This window comes from Larimichthys crocea, chromosome VI (genome assembly GCF_000972845.2).
Source record: "Larimichthys crocea isolate SSNF chromosome VI, L_crocea_2.0, whole genome shotgun sequence".
Taxonomy (NCBI): Eukaryota; Metazoa; Chordata; class Actinopteri; family Sciaenidae; genus Larimichthys; species Larimichthys crocea.
Window position 1 is genome coordinate 8691701 of NC_040016.1, and position 18290 is coordinate 8709990.

At 39.2% G+C, this 18290-nt stretch overlaps 2 protein-coding genes across 2 annotated transcripts in view; one reads left to right on the forward strand and one right to left on the reverse strand.

Annotated features, from left to right (window-relative positions):
* fkbp11 (FKBP prolyl isomerase 11) overlaps window positions 1–5668 on the reverse strand; it is an 8131-nt gene extending 2463 nt beyond the window's left edge. The window contains exons 1-3 of the mRNA XM_027279396.1: window positions 5180–5668; window positions 5006–5068; window positions 3716–3803 (exon numbers count right to left, since the gene is read on the reverse strand). Coding sequence (XP_027135197.1) covers window positions 3716–3803; window positions 5006–5068; window positions 5180–5305 — 277 coding nt within the window. The 5' untranslated portion in view covers window positions 5306–5668. The remainder of the gene's footprint in view (window positions 1–3715; window positions 3804–5005; window positions 5069–5179) is intronic.
* Window positions 5669–9923: 4255 nt separating this feature from the next.
* On the forward strand, window positions 9924–17551 carry arf3b (ADP-ribosylation factor 3b). Its single transcript, XM_010754788.3, has 5 exons — window positions 9924–10044; window positions 12818–13069; window positions 13141–13251; window positions 13356–13480; window positions 15366–17551. The coding sequence occupies exons 2-5, from the start codon at window positions 12922–12924 to the stop codon at window positions 15525–15527; spliced, it is 546 nt and encodes a 181-aa protein (XP_010753090.1). The 5' UTR covers window positions 9924–10044; window positions 12818–12921; the 3' UTR covers window positions 15528–17551.
* Window positions 17552–18290: the final 739 nt, after the last annotated feature.

Sequence of the window (18290 nt, forward strand, 5' to 3'; positions counted from 1 at the left end):
ACTCATTCCAGTCAGAAGAAATCTTTGTTTTTTAAGATTTCTTGAACATTATTGTGGAACCGGACTATTGTCCCAGAACATGGGGCACAGGAAGGGCCGGGAGCCGGAACGAGAAGAAGAAGCGGGATAAGAAGGAGTAAACGAGGACCGCGAGTACCGTGGGGAGATAAAAGGGGGGGAGCGAGGGATCCGAAACGTAAGAAGGGATTACGAACCCACAAGGGAGGCCAGTGGGAAGAGAGGCTAGTGAGGAGAGGGCAAACCCCGAGAGGAGGGAGGGCAACACATAGATGAGGAGAAGGGGAACACAGAGCATCGCTCTCTTGCCTCCTCCTCCGGTGGGGGGGGGGAGAGAGGGATAGGGGTGTACAAGAGACCGACATAGGAGGTGTGGAAAGAGAATAAAGAGAGGGGTGGAAAGAGAAGAAGCGATAGAGTAAAAATGGAATTAAAATATGTGGGTTCAGTTGTTTTGCAAAAAAACAACAACAAAAAAGTTTAAGTTTAGTTACATAGCTAACACACTTTATAAAAGCAGGTATAGACGGTACTCTTTATATTATTTACAGATTATTATTTATAGTTATTCAAGTCAATTCATGTGACACATGTTATGGACTAGTTGTTAAACACAAATGTTCAAGAAATCTAAAAAAAAGATTTCTGACTGGAATGATTTACCGTGAGTGATGAAAGAGAGATGATTTCTTTTTTCATTCATGGTTTGATGTACTGTACTTTGATTTTTAAATGTTGCTGTAATGTTTAGTTTTTACAGCGTTTTACTACTCAAGTCTCAAGACCACTTTTTAAAGGCCTCAGTCTCAGACAAAGAGGGTTGGATTTGTTCAAGACCAGTCAAGACCAGTCTGTGGGGACACTTTTAATTGAAATCTTTATTTATTATTTATTTATTTAACTGTCTGACTTGAGTCAGATTTGAAAGTGAATTAACTTTGTAGTAATGTTAAGTTCTAAATATGACCTGATCACAGAAGTGTGGTTTTTCACACATGAATAATGAAAACTTATAAAATAATAAAAGGATTTCAAGATTTTTATGGACTCTCATGTCTTAATTAATTTTGATCGTACGATAAGTTTCCTGTGCATACCAATACCATCTAGTCTACAGCAGTGCTCACGATGACATCAAGTAAGGATGATAGGTTTCATTTTATTAAATCTACAACTAATTTATAAATGGGGGCGGCGTATTTATTCAATATTCTGTTGATCTTCCTTAAAATTAGGCAAAATGTATCTTGTTAAACCACCACCATGATGCTCCTATCCAAAGACTGTCTCTTAGCAACATGCCACATTAATTGTGTTGATGTTTCTACATCCGCTCTCAGTTAAAAGTGCTTTGTAAATGGTCTACCCTTTACAAGTTATAAAGAAGCAGGTCTAAAGCACACTGCAGTTATTTATATAATAAATACACCCAAAGAAAATGTCAGTGAAGTGTCCTGCCTCTTACATAAAATGTCCTTGGACTATTTTTTGTTTTTATACTTCTGTTGTGCTTCCTCTTTCATATGTTCTGTTAAGAAGGATGCTTTCTAACAGAGCCACCACCTACAGTCTAATCTCTGCTTTTATGGATGAGTTTTATTTGTTGCAGTTATGTATGTGGTTGTGGCAATGTAAGCTCCAGCTCCTCCTGTCTGCATGTTGAAGTGTTCTTGGGCAAGATACCGAAGCCCAACTTACTCCTACTGGTTTAGACGAGCACCTTGCACAATAACTCGCTGCCAGTGACTTTCCATGCATGTACATGGTGAGGTCTTTGATGAAGATGTGGACTATCCTGGCTGATCCTAGCCGTCTTCTTTCAGATCAAGTTGGCCGCATATACAGTGCAGTACCGATAGATTTGAAGTTTGGTCCTTCTACCACTGACCTTTTAAATAACTTCATGTGATCTTTATATTGCATTTATTGTCTATTGTTGTCTTATGTCTTATGTTTGTGTAGTTTACTGCTGGATGTACAACAAATTCAGAGATAGAGTTGTGTGCATGTGAGTGAGAGGCAAATATAAACGCAGCCATTTATAATGAACTATCACAATGTTCTGCCAATGCTGTTGTTTCTGGATATCAGACTGAAGACTTCATGGTAAACTTCTCTGACCAACACGCACTCATGATGTCTCAGCCAACCCATCTCTGACTCAGCAGTTACTAGAATAAAGCACATTATAAACACTAAACTCAAAAGGCCGAATTAATTAATAGCATGACTTATCTAAATAAACATGAAAAAAGCCAAATAGAATTAAAAAAATTTATTTAAATGTTCTGTGCTTTTGTTCTTATTTCTTCTTGCTCTTCTTATCCTTTGCTTCTTTTGTCTTGGCTTCTCGGCGTTGGCCTTTTTGTGAGGTAAAGTCCCACCATCCGAGCAGGTGGGCACCAGGGCCAAACACACGAGGGGGAACACGTCGTTGACCATTTTCTGCCACTGCGTCTGTGCATCAGGGAAACCACCTCCAACTCGAACTCAAGAGTAGCATCCACCTACGGCACATCGAGTTCAAATTCAATGTTTTGTCACTTCAGTGTTTTTTTTAAGATTTCACCCAGTTATATTTATATTGAGAATTGAAAACCAAGAGTGACTGTATACACTGTTGCCCGTAAAGTTGGAATAATTTTGTTTTCAGACACATTCCTCTTTTTATTCCTATTCATCCACATCAGGTGAATTGTGGATTTATTTTCCACTGTGATATGTTATATAAGTCTTGAGAAGAGGTAAAATCTTTCCAACTTCATGGGCAACAGTGTTATTATAGTGAAGGCGCAAAGGATTATTACATCTAAACATATTTAAAGAAAAAGGCTGTGATTGTTCGTTTGTTGCCAACAACCAAAAAAACTGAATTAAGATACACATCAGTGAGCCACAACATTGATGTGGGTGACACATCCTTTCTTACGATAAGCGTGGGCACTGTAGTTTTTCCAACATACACTAATGTGTATTAATCAGCAGCTGAAAATAGTCCCAGAAATTTAAGGTGCATTGCTTTTCTTTTCTTTTTTTTGAATGAGCATATTTTATGACCAGTCCTAAGAGAGTTCGTCCTCACACAGCGGGTTCAGGGCTGGTTGTGACCAGATAAGCCAAAATACATACATACATAACATACATACATACATACATAAATACAACTACATACCTAATACATACATACATACACATACATACTGAGAAACACCTTGTTGGTTTTGGTCTTTTTCTGGGATTTGTTGGCATGACAACCAGTTTAATCGTGCTAATCTACATGATCGCAGTTGTGAAATTGTGAGTTGAGTGCAAACACTGTTCAGTACCTGGAATCGTAGGAGGGTAACCTTTTTTTCCGTAAGCAGGTGAGATGGAATAGTGGCTTTGATTTTCGCCTGAAAAAGACAGAGAAACACAAATACATTTACTGAGGGAGGCAAGTCTCAGATTTGTTCATTAAATGTTGTATTCATTTTATAATTTCAGCATGCTGGGCTGTTGAAGAATAAATGTATTGTTAAGCCTTGTGGACCTTCACTCTTCACTTACCCTTCACATACACCAACCAAGGCTTGCTCCACCTGATAAGAAAATCACACAGAGAAAGTCAATCAGCAAAGCAAGCACAGGCGCATCTCACAAAATGTGAGTAAATCAAAGTGAATGAGCGACACAAAAGGATTTACTGTCAATTTACCAGCAATGACTGTCCTCTTCCCCAGCTCGACAACAAGAGGGTCCAGAGACAGTGACGAGTCGATCACCTTTCCATCCTGCAGTTTACCCTGGAGAGTGAAACATAAAGTGTGCGGCATGAGACGGTGACATGAAAGGAAAATTCTGAGAGAGTTTCACAGCTAACCATCTGCAGCCGGTTATCTTAGTTTAGCACAAAGACCGGAAGAAACAGCTAGTCTGGTTCTGTCTAACTCAAACAAGCAAATTGCCCGCCAGCACTCAGATCCAGATCCAGATTCAAAATCAAGCTCTGTGTTTTTATCCTGTTTCAAGTCTTTACAAAGCCAAGCCAACTGCCTGCTGGCTTAATATTTAACAAACATGTATGTGAAAGATAGTCGGGTCTTTCTTCTCGTCACTCTCTTGCAAGAATTCAAATATTGTCTAATGATTCCTATAACAGTTGTAATAATAGTTTAGTTAGTTTTTATTTTTTTTTTTTGCATATGTCAAGGTTGCTGACAATCTTTTGTATATATATTTTTTTAAGAAGTTGTTTAAATGTCTGTAAAAGAAACAAGAGGGGGAAGAAATAAACGAAAGTGTCTTTTTTTTATTTTGTTGTTTGCCACAATCTGATTTTTATACAATCTTATATATATATTTTACTGCTGCTTCTGCAGAAACCCAAAATACTTAATTGAAGCTTTGTGGTAACTGTCTCACACACTAAGAATGATTTGCATCTACTCTTTGCTCCCAACTCGCCCTTTGAACTTTGGTGATTGTGTTGTTGTTGTTGTTGTTTTTAAAGGTGTTTAAAATTAATGTAAAGTACATGACTGAAAACAGAAAAAAATGATCAACAAGTGTGAGGACTGGTGTAGTACTGTAGTAGTAGTACTCCTCCACACAGTGTGTGGCTGGATGAGGTCTGTTGGGGTGATCCTCCACTGAAATACAGAGCTGTTATTGCTGACGTGTTGCACCGCCCCATCAGTCCATACTTACAAGCAGAGGCGATATTCACACACACAAACAAACACACACACACGAGATTAAATAAATTAATAAAATTAAAAAAACATTAAACCAAACCACAATCCGCCCTGTGTTCAACCAGAAACCGGTTTCGTTTTTCAAATTAAAGCCCAGTGTGTGAACGCGCGGCGGGGTCCACATGGCTCCTGCAGACGGTGCCACATAGACAACAACTGCATTCGTCATCAGCTGGACTGGTTTCTGTATAAATGAAACACACTTACACACAGATCGGAGTGAATTGAGTTGTAATGCATGCTTTTCTTACCGTGTAGTGGATCCGCAGCGTGTCTCCCATTGTGGAAAGTACAGAACAAGTTTCTGGTTTCACCTTTGGGTCAGATCAGCAGAGTTAACACTGTTGCATGAATGTGTTTCGGTGCTGCTGTGTTATTGCTGCAGTATCAGACATGGTGTGTGTGTGTGTGTGTGTGTGTCTCACCACGGTTTCCACCTGCACCTCCTCGGGTGCATTGTCTTCCCCCTGCACGAGTCCACATGTGAGAGCCGCGAGCAGGATCAGAACAATCCCGGTCTTCATGTTGAACTTCTGGAAAAGAGCTGCCATCCAGCAACTTCCGTGTCTGCTCCTTGTTTCTCTACAGCACACAGATAAAGAGAGAGAGAGAAACGAGCTTGCACAGTCTGCCCCGTCGACCAGTGTGTGTGTGTGTGTGTGTCCAAAATGGCTCAGCACACAGTAATGCTGATGTGTTATAATACTGTAGCGATAAGGACTAGCGGTCCGTGGACGTTGTCCCAGCACCTGGGTCTCCCTGAAGAGCCCGCCTCAAACATTCCCCCAGCATCCCATCAGGCTGCCGGGCCGGGGCTGGGAGGCGGAAGCGGCGCTCTGCAGAGGCGCTGGGGGGCGGTGCTGTGCAGCCTCTGCCCACACAGCCTGCGCCTATGCCCGGGTATGATCTGCTGCTGCTGCTGCTGCTGCTGCTGCTGCTCCACACACCGAGCATGCTGCTGCTGCAGGGACGCCACGTCGCTCTTAGTGTCTAACCAAGCCCATAATGTAATGACTGTGTAGGAAGTGTCCTTTAGTACCCTGATTGTTGCACTGATTAGTGGTCATTATGTTATTGTCAATAATTTAACATAATAATAACAATAAGACATAAACATATATAACATAAACAATAAAACACAATAACATAAACAATAAAACACAATAACATAAATAACTTTCATTCACTTCCCGCAGCCTCATTTAATCTTGCATGGGTTTTTTTTCTATTTCTTATTTATATAAACATTTTGTTTCTGTTTTTACTTTTATATAGTTTTCCATTTGTAAAGATCTTAGCACATGTTTAATTTCTCTGCACATATTTAACTTCATAGCACAGGTTTAATTTCTTTGCACATGTTTAACTTCATAGCACAGGTTTAATTTCTATGCACATATTTAACTTCATAGCACATGTTTAATTTCTTTGCACATGTTTAACTTCATAGCACAGGTTTAGTTTCTTTGCACATGTTTAACTTCATAGCACAGGTTTAATTTCCTATGTACATGTTTTAACTTCATAGCACAGGTTTAATTTCTAGGCACATATTTAACTTAGTAGCACAGGTTTATTTCTTTGCACATATTTAACTTCATAGCACATGTTTAATTTCTATGCACATGTGTAACTCATAGCACAGGTTTAATTTCTATGCACATATTTAACTTCATAGCACAGGTTTAATTTCTATGCACATATTTAACTTCGTAGCACAGGTTTAATTTCTTTGCACATGTTTTTAATTTGAATGCAGATTTATCTCATAGATTCACTTTTCAGCTAAATTACTAAATGTAAATCTGAGTCACATAAATAAAATCTTAACAGGGTTTGAAAATGTTTCACCATAAATGCATCATGAGTTTCTGTTTTGCTGGTGCCCTTTAGACAGCTTAAGTCTGACACTGTTCTGTGACCACAAAAAGATCTGCAGCTTAACTAAAACATGGGCTGTTCAGCTAACGCACCATGCATGTACATTTCTCATCGACTTGTTATATTACTTACAAGTTATGAAACTTAAAATGTGAGTTAATATATATATAATTCAGTCATTCTGCCCTCTGAACTCTCAAACTAAATGTCACGTATGCCAAACCGATGTGCCTGGTAATCAAATCTGTGGTTGGACTCTTCAGCTGTTGTTGTGAGGGTGGGGTCAATATGAGTCTAAACAGTTGAAATAAGAGGAAATACATTCTCATACATGATCAAGAACATTTTAAACGCTGTCACAGTGCAGCCCTGAAATAGAAATGAGTGACTCATCTTTCTGTGCAAACTAAAGATAAAAACCTGCTTCCTCCCTCAGATCACAGAAGTAGATAGAGGAGTATATTGTGGTAAAAAAAAAAAAAGTGTTTTGTTTTTAAATATATGTTTTGGCCTCATCAACACATTCGGCTGCTGCGTCAAAATGCTTTTAGATTTGAAGATTAATGATAGCTTCTAGTCAGTAAGTGGATTTTCTGTGGTAGTAGCTGTTAAAAACATATCATTATGATCTGATCGGTCATTATGAGTCATACAACATCATGAATCAGGACTATCACACCGTTTATGCAGTCATTTCAAGCACTTGAATTCAGGAACTTTACTTTGTTCCCCATCTGTGGAAGCGACATTGCACAAGTGAAAATCACCATTTCCTGAAAACTCAACTTCACAGATACAACGGGAACTTTTGTCTAACAGGATGTCAGACTCAGCAGCGATTTAGATTTATTCAAAATTCTCTGTTTTGTAATTCCCAGTTAACACATCATTTCTGTACTCGGTGCTAATTAGCACACGACTAATTAAAAATGCAGTGAAGTGACTGCAAACATCCTGAGCTGATTTGCAGTGCTTTAAGTAAAAGAGGTTACTGATACAGACAGACAGTCATCAGATCCGTTTGGCATATGTATGACTCCTTTCACAGTAGACAAGTTGATCAGTCATATCATGAAAAACAGAGGTAATATAATGTGTATATAGTGTCACAGTGAGTCATCTTAGTAAACCACGATGCACCATACAAAGGAACTGAAACCAGCAAAGCTAAATGTGGTGCAGCACCATCGGCCCCATCAGCAGTTTTTTTGTTCCATGCCACATCTGCAGTGAAAACACCTCCAGTTTTATTTAAAGGTCCAGAGTGCATGGTTTAGTGGCATCAAGTCTAGGTCACTACATGTGTGTGAAAGGTCCCATCAAGAGCCATTGTTTGGTTTGTCTGTTCCGGGATATACTGTAGAGACTGAGACCATGTCAGATGATTATATGTATAGATATATTTGCAAATATTATATTTCACTTGTGCCATATGCTGACATAAATAGAGCCACCTGAATAGGGGTCACAGGAAAGAGACGTCAACCTTTCATTAAGTTGTGTGCTATGTGAGACACACTATTTTTTTGTGAATGAACAAGATCAAGTTTTTTGTACCACTTGCATGCTATTATAAGTATACATTATTGCATGTGCTTCCTTGTTTGTCCTACATTGTCCCTTGATTAACTATTCATTTTTAGAGGGCAGAAGAAAGAATTGAGGATACAAAGAGTGCTATTACAGTAAGTTTGTCTGTCTGTATGTCTACTTACTCTTTGAAATGACAAGATGTAGAAAAAATACAATTTAATAGAGTGAGAAAGATGTCAAAAAATGGAGGGGAGGTTTTAATCAGAAGAAATGTGGGTGTGAAGGCAGGGGTGTCCAAACATTTTGTGAAGATGCCAGGGGGGCGATACTAACATTTTAAAAATGAAAAACATTAAAAGTTCTGTGACAATTTTGCTTTCATTGTCACAATGATCTTTTTTTAAGTGACAATGTAACCAAATCTAAGCCAATCAGGCGTGAACAAATCTAAAAACCAGTTCTTCTTTTCTTTCACATCTGGAGCCAGATAACAAAGAATAAATTGTATGGAACACGTTAAATTTGCATGAAGTTGATACAAATCTGAACCTCATGTTGATTCTAAACATGACTTATTATGAGTAATGCAAAGTCTCTTAACATTTAAGTTTAAAACGTGTCACTCTTGCTTTTCTCTTTCAAATCAAATCAAATCAAATGAGATTTTATTTGTATCGCCCAAAGTCACAAAGTACATTTGCCTCGGAGGGCTTTACAATCTGTACAGGGAGTGACACCCTCTGTCCTTAGACCCTCGGTTCGAGTCAGGAAAAACAAAAAACCCTTTAACAGGGAAAAAAGGTGGAAGAAACCTCAGGAAGAGCCACAGAGGAGGGATCCCTCTCCCAGGACGGACAGACGTGCAATAGATGTCACGTGTACAGAACAAATCAACACAAACATATTGTACAATTACAATGAATGATAAAATGACAATGCCTTTGCCATTGTACCTTTAGATCAGTGGTTCTTAACCTGGGTTCGATCGAACCCTAGGGGTTCGGTGAGTCGGTCTCAGGGGTTCGGTGGAGCCTCTGCCCTGGAATTTTTTATACCATTTGTTACAACATATCTTTGTGAGCAATCGTTTTCGAGGATGCTGGACATAAAAACTAGGAAAAGGAACAGACTTTGCTGTGAAAATGACATGAGACTGGCACTTGCCAAGGTGAAGCCATGCATATCTGAACTGGTCTCTCAAAGGCAACAGCAGAAGTCACACTGAGGTAAGTTGTTGTGAGTTCATGCACTGTGTTGGTTTTGTTATTTGAACAAGGTGATGTTAATGCACGGTTCATTTTGTGCACCAGTAAAAAAATCACATTTCATTTTTTACTAAAGAAGGGTTCGGTGAATGAGCATATGAAACTGGTGGGGTTCGGTACCTCCAACGAGGTTAAGAACCACTGATTTAGATGGAGCTTTATTCATTATCCAGTTTAAAAGAATACACTTTCTAGCACAGAAAGCAAGTGTCTGGTGAGGTTTTCTTTTACATTTGTCAGCGATGGACAGGTCAGATATACCAAGCAGTAGATGTAAAGTTGTTGTTATTTCTGTTAATGAGTAAAATCTTAATTAATTTCCTGCCCAGTGACCCACCAGAACTACAGTGCCACAAACAGTGTGTAGGACTACCAATCTCCACTTTACACTTGTGGCACAGTGGAGATGAATTAGGGTTAAGTGGAGATAGATGGACCCTGTGCAGGAGTTTTAGTTGCATGGCTCTCTGGTTTTTGGTTTTGATCCCCTCTTGTTCTCGCGATATTTGGTTTGCTGCTGCGTTGTCTCTCCGGAAAATCCCGTGAGACGTTCATCATCATCATCATCATCAGCAGCAGCAGCAGCAGCAGCAGAGAGCAGCTCAGCTAAGGTAAGTGAGGATACCGAGGATAGACGCACAAATCCGAGCTTGTTTGTAAAAAATAACGCGGTGTTTGTTGGGTGTGGTGGTGCTGGTGGTGGTGGTGCCGGGGTTCGGTGTTTGTCCAGGCCCGGAAGCAGCGGCCGGCGTGCGGCTCGCTGGCAGCGGGATGCCCGCTGTGGTGCGCGGATGAATGGGGTGGATCTCGTCGCTTTTTTTTCGCTGTTAAAATCCAAACCACACTCACAGATGTTTCATATTTTATCAGCATGGTGGCTGAAATTAATTAAGACTGATGGAGGGCTAACGTAACCTGAGTCAGCCGGAGCCGGACCGTGTCAGGCCGGCGTGTCGTCGCCATGCTCCCGCATAAATCACCATGTTTTGGGCCTCATACATAAAGGTGTCACCCCCGTCAGTGGGAGGATGGTGGAGGGTGGAGGTGGTGTCAAGACAGTCAGAGGTGATCCTCTTCAGCACCATGGACAGGGCTGCTGTAAGCCTCAGATTAGCTTTATTTCACTGTATTTTAATTGTTTTCTATCGTTTATTTGTCACTTTATTCACTCACTGTCACAAATCTGTCATAATACCATGAATTAAAATAAATATAGCTAATAAAGACACTTTTTTAATTATATAAATGTGCAATGGACATGAAATCTCACATATCTGCTATATATTTTAAAATACATCATGACAAAACGTCTCAGTTTCAACAATTTGTTACATTTTTTTCAACTAGTTATTACAGGATGTTGAAAATATTAAAGGTCCAGTGTGTGACATTATTTATCTACTGACACAGATGGAGTATAATATACATAATCAATGTTTTCATGAGTGTATAATTTTTTTTAGGCTGGTTAAGCTTATGTAAGTCTGTCATAATACCATAAATTAAATTAAATATAGCTAATAAAGACACTTTTTTAATTATATAAATGTGCAATGGACATGAAATCTCACATAGCTGCTATATATTTAAGACACATCATGACAAAACGTCTCAGTTTCAACAATTTGTTACGTTTTTTTCAACTAGTTATTACAGAATGTTGAAAATATTAAAGGTCCAGTGTGTGACATTATTTATCTACTGACAGAGATGGAGTATAATATACATAATCACGTTTTCATGAGTGTATAATCACTTGAAAATAAGAAATGTTGTGCTTGTTTTTTTTAGGCTGGTTGAGCTCATGCAAGTCTGTCAAAATACCATAAGTTGAAGCATTTTGTTCCCTTTTACACATTGAAATATTGCTAATAAACACACTATATTTAAATTATAGACATGAAATTTCACATAGCTGCTATATATTTCTAAAAAATCATGACAAAATTTCACATAGCTGCTATATATTTCTAAAAAATCATGACAAAACATCTCAGTGTCAACCCTTTGTGTTAGTTACAGTTAGTTATTACAGGATGTTGAAAATATTAAAGGTCCAGTGTGTGACATTATTTATCTACTAGAGTATAATATACATAATCATGTTTTTATGAGTGTATAATTATTTGAAAATAAGTCTGTCATAATACCATAAATAAAGCATTTTGTTCCCTTTCACGCATTGAAATATAGCAAAAAAAAAATTTTTTAAATTATATAAATGTGCAATGGACATGAAATTTCACATATCTGCTATATATTTAAAAAGACATCATGACAAAACATCTCCGTTTCAAACCTTTGTGTTAGTTACAGTGAAAATATTAAAGGTCCAGTGTGTGACATTATTTATCTACTGACAGAGATGGAGTATAATATATACATAATCAATGTTTTCATGAGTGTATAATCACCTGAAAATAAGAAATGTTGTGTTTTTTTGGGAGCAGGTTTCGTTTAGGGAGTTTCTCACGAGCTGGGTGAGGCGGGTTGTGTTCAGTCGGTTGAAATCTGCAACTTCACCACTAGATCGCGCCACACACTGCACCTTTAAGATGGTTCAGTGCTTCACATTATGACATTAGACAGATGGATTAAAGGTCCAGTGTGTCAGATTCACGGTGCTCTGTTTACAGAATACGACAGAATGGTTTTCCTGAGCTGAAAATAAGAATAGATTTATTTTTGTTACCTTAGAATGAGCTGTTTTTATCTATAGACACTGCAGGTCCTCTTCCATCGAGTACCGGACAAACCAAACAAGGGTTGTCTTTGCCGCATTTCGCAGCCATCATAGTTTCTCCTTCATGCTTGGACAAATAGAGCGGGTTACAATACCGCAACTAGACGCCACTAAATCCCACACGCTCATCTTTAATCAAGCTGATCATCGAGGCCAGTAGTCTTCTAAGATACCCCTCATCCTCTGTCAGTGGAAATGTATTCTACAGTCTCTGGCTTTAGCTGTGACGAGGTTTAACTGTACGTGGTAATATAGGACATTTTGCATGTGCTCCGAGGGGTTTGGCATTGCCACCAAAAAAAACACAGCGAGAAGTGTCTGAACAGCTTGTGCTGCAGCCTGGAGTCATGGCACTGACATGCATCTCCTTCACCCGCTCTGTGATGATGACTGTGGGCAATTAGCATAGCTTGCACCTGTCTTGGGGTGTGTATGGAGAAGTGAGATTTTCTGGCATGCTGGGGTAATTTTTTTATTTTAAAGGTGAGAAAAGGTGAGCTGAAGCGCTCCCTTAGCTGTATTTAACAAATCCCTCACTGACAGTTAACCCTCTAACACATATTAATAATTAAATGATGAGATATTTGATATTATAGCAACACACATATCACTAATTTGTTATTTGTTCTGTTTCCTCTCAGCCCTCCTTCATAATCTACACCTGCCGGACGAGACAAACTTCTGGAGCAGATCTAGGATCAGGATCGTAGCCGCACGCTTGAAGTTTTACGACTTCATCTGAATCATGGGGAACATTTTCGGGAATTTGCTGAAGAGCCTCATAGGGAAGAAGGAGATGAGGATCCTGATGGTCGGGCTGGACGCTGCAGGAAAAACAACAATCCTCTACAAGCTCAAACTGGGGGAAATCGTCACCACGATCCCGACCATTGGTACGTGCGCACACGTAATGTCTTAGTACTGTCAGGCTTGGTGTGTTGTCTCACCCTGCTCTTGTTTCCAGGGTTTAATGTGGAGACGGTGGAGTACAAGAACATCAGCTTCACCGTGTGGGACGTGGGTGGGCAGGACAAGATCCGCCCTCTCTGGAGACACTACTTTCAAAACACACAGGGTGAGCAGAGCTAATCAAAGGGTTACACCGCTGATACTTTCCTCTTCTCTTCTTCTTCTTCGTCTTCAGGAGAGTAATGCATTGTGTTCCTCTTGCTGTTTCAGGTCTAATCTTTGTGGTGGACAGCAATGACAGGGAGCGTGTGAATGAAGCACGGGAGGAGCTGATGAGGATGCTGGCTGAGGACGAACTGAGAGATGCAGTCCTGCTTGTGTTTGCCAATAAACAGGCAAGAAACTGCACACATGGACACACACACATACACAGGACATATAAGTGAATGTGTAACGTCGTTTACATTTTGAAGCCTCAGCTTATCAACGCCTCAGCTCAGAAATCATGAAAGAAAGAGAAGGAGAGATTAAAAATGAACCTAGAGTCAAATCAAGTCACGTCATATTCATCATATTGAAACACACAAAAATAGTACAGACCTCCATTAACATCTTTAAACCTACCTAACATTAGTGTAGAGGCGTAAAAGACAAGGTAGTTCTGTCTACAGCTGCATTTTATTTCATTCCTAATTAATGTGCCTATTTATTTTCTTGATTAATCATTTAACTATTTTGTCTAAAATGACAGAACACTGCTAAAATTATGTCCCAGTATCCAAGGTGACATCTTAAAGTGTCTTTTTTTTTAGTCAGTTACATAAAACAGAGAAATTCTCACATTCTTGTCTTGAGTCTTTGGCAGCCTCGTGGTCTTGAGATGATGAACAAAATAACGACACCTTAATATCGACCCAAAATCTATAAACTGAAATCCCCAAAATGTGGCAACTCATTTCATACATTTTGTTACGGGAAAAACTCTTGAATAAGGAAGACTGGATTCAAAGTATCAAAGTTTTAAGTTGAATTTATTATTCTCGTACAAGAAGGAGCGTTTAACAGTGCAACACACAGAAGGGGTTAACAGAGAAAAGGCTCCCTGAGGAGGAGGTCTCTGACACTTCCCACCTGATACAGATAATATCATAACGTCCTTTTTTGGTTTTCTGCTCAGTAACGAGCATTATGTTTTAAAATGACACTTCTCAGGCCTGTTTCTCACCTTGGAACTACTGATATCTCTCCCTGCCATCCTCAGCAAAACACAGTCCAAATAAGGGAAGTGCACGAGACATGCAAAAGACAGGAAACACACATTACATGAGTTAAAACATCTGAGCCCCAGTATAAATCCTAATTTTTATAACACATTTCATACCCGTTTTCACTGGGAAATATACCTGCGCTGTGTTTGCATATCATCTCGTCAAACATGTTATTTCTGTCGCTCATGGTGGACGTTGATTTGCCTTCAATCAGAAGTTAGATGAGAAGATTGATACCACACTAATATCTCCCCCTTTAATATGAAGCTACTGTCAGCAGCTGGTTGGTTTAGTAAAGCCTGAAAATGCAAAGAAATAGTCCAACTTACAACCCTCCATGAAGATTTTGAAAAAAATCTATCATGTTAATCAGTGAGCTTTCGAGGTGGCCGATTTTATTTTAGGGCAGAGCCTGTCTAGCTGTTTCCCCCTGTTTCTTTTACTAAGGCTGCAGCTCAAAATAATTTCATTATGTCATCGGGGTGTCGTTTAGCAGCCGCCCCATGTACGAAGGCTCAGTCCTTGCCAGGGTTCGAATCCGACCTGTGGCTCTTTCCTGCATCTCTCTGTCTCCACACATTCCTGTCACTCTTCAGCTGTCTCTATACTATAAAGCTTGAAAAGGCCAAAAAATATCTAGTCATTATCAATTAATTTGTGCTCGTCTATAAAATGTAACTGACAGATATCTGCCACAACTTCATAGAGTCTAAGCTGGACAAAACAAGGTCCAAGGACCAACAATCAGAAATAAAAATTATTGAATTTGCTGTCATGTATGTCAAAGAAAAGCAGATTCAAAATGCGCATTGATAAAGATGAAAATAGAAAACATCAGGAGGTTCAATGGAATAATCAATTAATGAAGATTTTTACATGTAAACACACTCATAGCCACAGTAAATGTGCATTCATATTTGAGCCCAAACACTAAAATGTCTTCATAAGGCCTCATCACTCATCCTTGTCTTAATATCTCCTCACTAAACTCTCTCTCTTTTCTCTCTGACAGGATTTACCAAACGCCATGAATGCTGCTGAGATCACAGACAAGTTGGGCTTACACTCCCTGCGTCACCGCAACTGGTACATCCAGGCTACCTGCGCCACCAGTGGCGACGGTCTTTATGAGGGTCTTGATTGGCTGGCCAATCAACTCAAGAACAAAAAATAAGAAGAAAACTGGGAAAAAAAAAAAAGCAGCCAGCAGCCGCAACCGTCCAACTTTTTATTTGTTTTTGGGAAAACAAGTTAGGAACAAAGATTTTTTGATTCATAGACGAAGAAGCAAGAATCTGGGTTTTGGGGTGATTTTAAAGCTTTCATTTATATTTTTCAGCACTTATTGAAAACAGATTCTCATGTACGTCGTATCTAACCACTCTCACACACACACACACACACACACACACACATACACAAGGAATGCACACTAACTAAGCAATCGCAAGCAGACACTCGCTTTTCCCGTGTCCACCTCTCGTCCTTAGGTGCAATGTACTGTATGTTAGTCTCTAGGTGCTGTACCAAGTCACGTGTGACTCCACCGAGTCGGCAATGAATCTTATATGACTTTTTTTGTTGATGTACGTCGTCCATGCAAAGAACTGTTCTGTGTCAGTTGCACTTCCTGTTTGTTTGTTTGTTTGTTTGTTTGTTTGTTTTCTTTCCTTTCCTGCGGGGGTAACAGAGCCATGTTTGAGAACAATCGCAGCGTAACAATTCACTTCAGTAGTTTGTTCTCCCCTTTTTTTTTTTTTTTTAATTTGTGAGCAATGCTGAGGCACTTTGATACTCAGATAAGTGTGCACACATACATGTATGCGTATGTGCCAGCAGCCGAGACAGTATTAACAACAATAATAAGACAACAGGACTGAAGCTTCGTCTTTTTCCCCTTTCGTCGTCTTTACTGCCTCACTTTGGAAATCTTTTGATATCTGTGGCTTGTTTCTACTCCCCGTGTGGCATCAAATCCAATCCCTTTTTAAATATTCTCAAACGCTCGACGCGTCTTCAGCTGCCTGACCTGCATGCATCCTGGTAGATCTTGTAATTTTCCAATCCATGGAGCTGCATGGATGTTGTTGACGCTTGTTTTTCATCGTGTTCTGGTGCCGTTTTGCCCGTAGGATGCAGAAAACTAAACCAAACCACAGATTTCTGCATGTAAATGCGCTAAAGATGCAGCGTTAGTCGGCTTTATGGTCTTTTGATGTGAAAGCAGTATGTATGTATGTATATATATATATATACACACATAAGCTGCTCTGCTGCTGCCTGTCTGCCTTCATGTGTATGAGTACTCCGACTGCATCAGGTTGCTCTCGCTTTGTGTTTTTCAGACTTGCATATCGATGGGGATGGAGTCTGTGTTACTGAATGTGAATATTGTTGATGAATCTATAAATGGCTGTAATGATATTTATTTGACATGCATATTCCTTTATTCCAGTGACGTGTGGGCTATAATTCATGTGAAAATAAAGCAGATCAATTAATTCACTTCCGAACAGCAGACGAGTTACCGCGTCGCCACTGATACCAGCAGAATACACAGATCAAATCAATAAAACTATTTCTTTGTGCCATACATGGGTACTCATATATATATATATATTTACCAGTGACAGCTGTAACTCCACTCCACCAAATTGTGAGTGCATTGTTCATATTCCGCATCTATCGTATGTTGAATCATGAGTTTAATCATTTAGGTTTTGTGGCCTTATATTTAGTGATGATTTCAAATTCTCAGCTTGTTTTGTTTCTGATTTTTAAGTGGCATATATTTATCTATAAAGAATGATTTACAGACTTATTTCTCTATGCCCTCAAAAGGCAGGTTTTGCACCACAGTTCAGGATGATTAGGCAAAAAGATTTTTGTCCTTTTTTTTCTTCTTGTTTTTGCCAGTAATATACTTGATTCATATTTGGTGGTAGATTTCTTTGGTTTTCTTTGGGGTGTAAAAGAAACTTTGATGTAGACTGTGTCTGTGAAACAATGATAATCCGTGCGAACAAAAACAAGAAAAAACAGAAAAGAAAAATACTTCTGATGATTCATTCTGTACCGTTATAGTTACACAAGTAGATTTAAAAAAATAAAAAACGGTGAGTGCAAGGAGACATCTGTATGTGATGTAAGACAACTAATTCCTGCTGTATTAAAAAAATAAACTCATTTTCTGTATGCCCCGAGTGTCACTGATGGTTTCATACTTTCATGTTTAATAGTTTACAAGTGATGAACGGCTGCAAGGCTGTGGCAAGTCTCTACCAGAGGAGGGCAGTCTTTAGTAGCAACAGCATCCGTTAAATCAGTGCAGTTTAAAGCGAGAAGAGCTGAGTTTGTGCTTTATAATTCAAAGATTTGCATGTTGAGGCTTTTTAATCCTAAACTTTACATTCCAGGAGACGCTCGGCTCTATTTAACAACTCAGAAACAACACTTAACTTCGTTTTAGGACCTTGATACCAGCGTTGTAGTTAAGACCACCTAAACAAAGACCAAGTCTTGACTGAGACCAAGACCAGACAGTATATAACATACATATGAAGCTAATATTCATGAAAACTCTTTGGGTGTAGTTGCTACATTGAGTCACCTCGAAGTATTTACAAATCACTGTGGATGCTGATTTGCAGATGAATTCTTTGTGGTTTAGGAAACCAAATTTTATTCCGGATGATTCAGCTAAGAACAGATAAATCAGACAACGCACAGGCGATTCCCCACAGTTGTGGTCTTGACCAGTCTTGAGCTAAAATCCTCTCTGTCTTTTGAGACCGAAACAAGACTGAGGCCTTTAAAAACTATGTGTCTCTCTCTCCCTCCACCTTCAGCTGTCTCTATCCAATAAAGCTACAAAAAAACCTGGAAACACAAATGAGGAATATCAAGTCTCTCTAAAAATGATTTGAAGTCAAGGTTG

Excerpts from the sequence above, each read along its gene's own strand:
- arf3b (XM_010754788.3), top strand. The coding sequence starts at position 12,922 with ATGGGGAACATTTTCGGGAATTTGCTGAAGAGCCTCATAGGGAAGAAG. Across the intron at positions 13,252-13,355 it reads CTACTTTCAAAACACACAGG|GTCTAATCTTTGTGGTGGAC; the intron begins GTGAGCAGAGCT and ends TTGCTGTTTCAG. Across the intron at positions 13,481-15,365 it reads TTGTGTTTGCCAATAAACAG|GATTTACCAAACGCCATGAA; the intron begins GCAAGAAACTGC and ends TCTCTCTGACAG.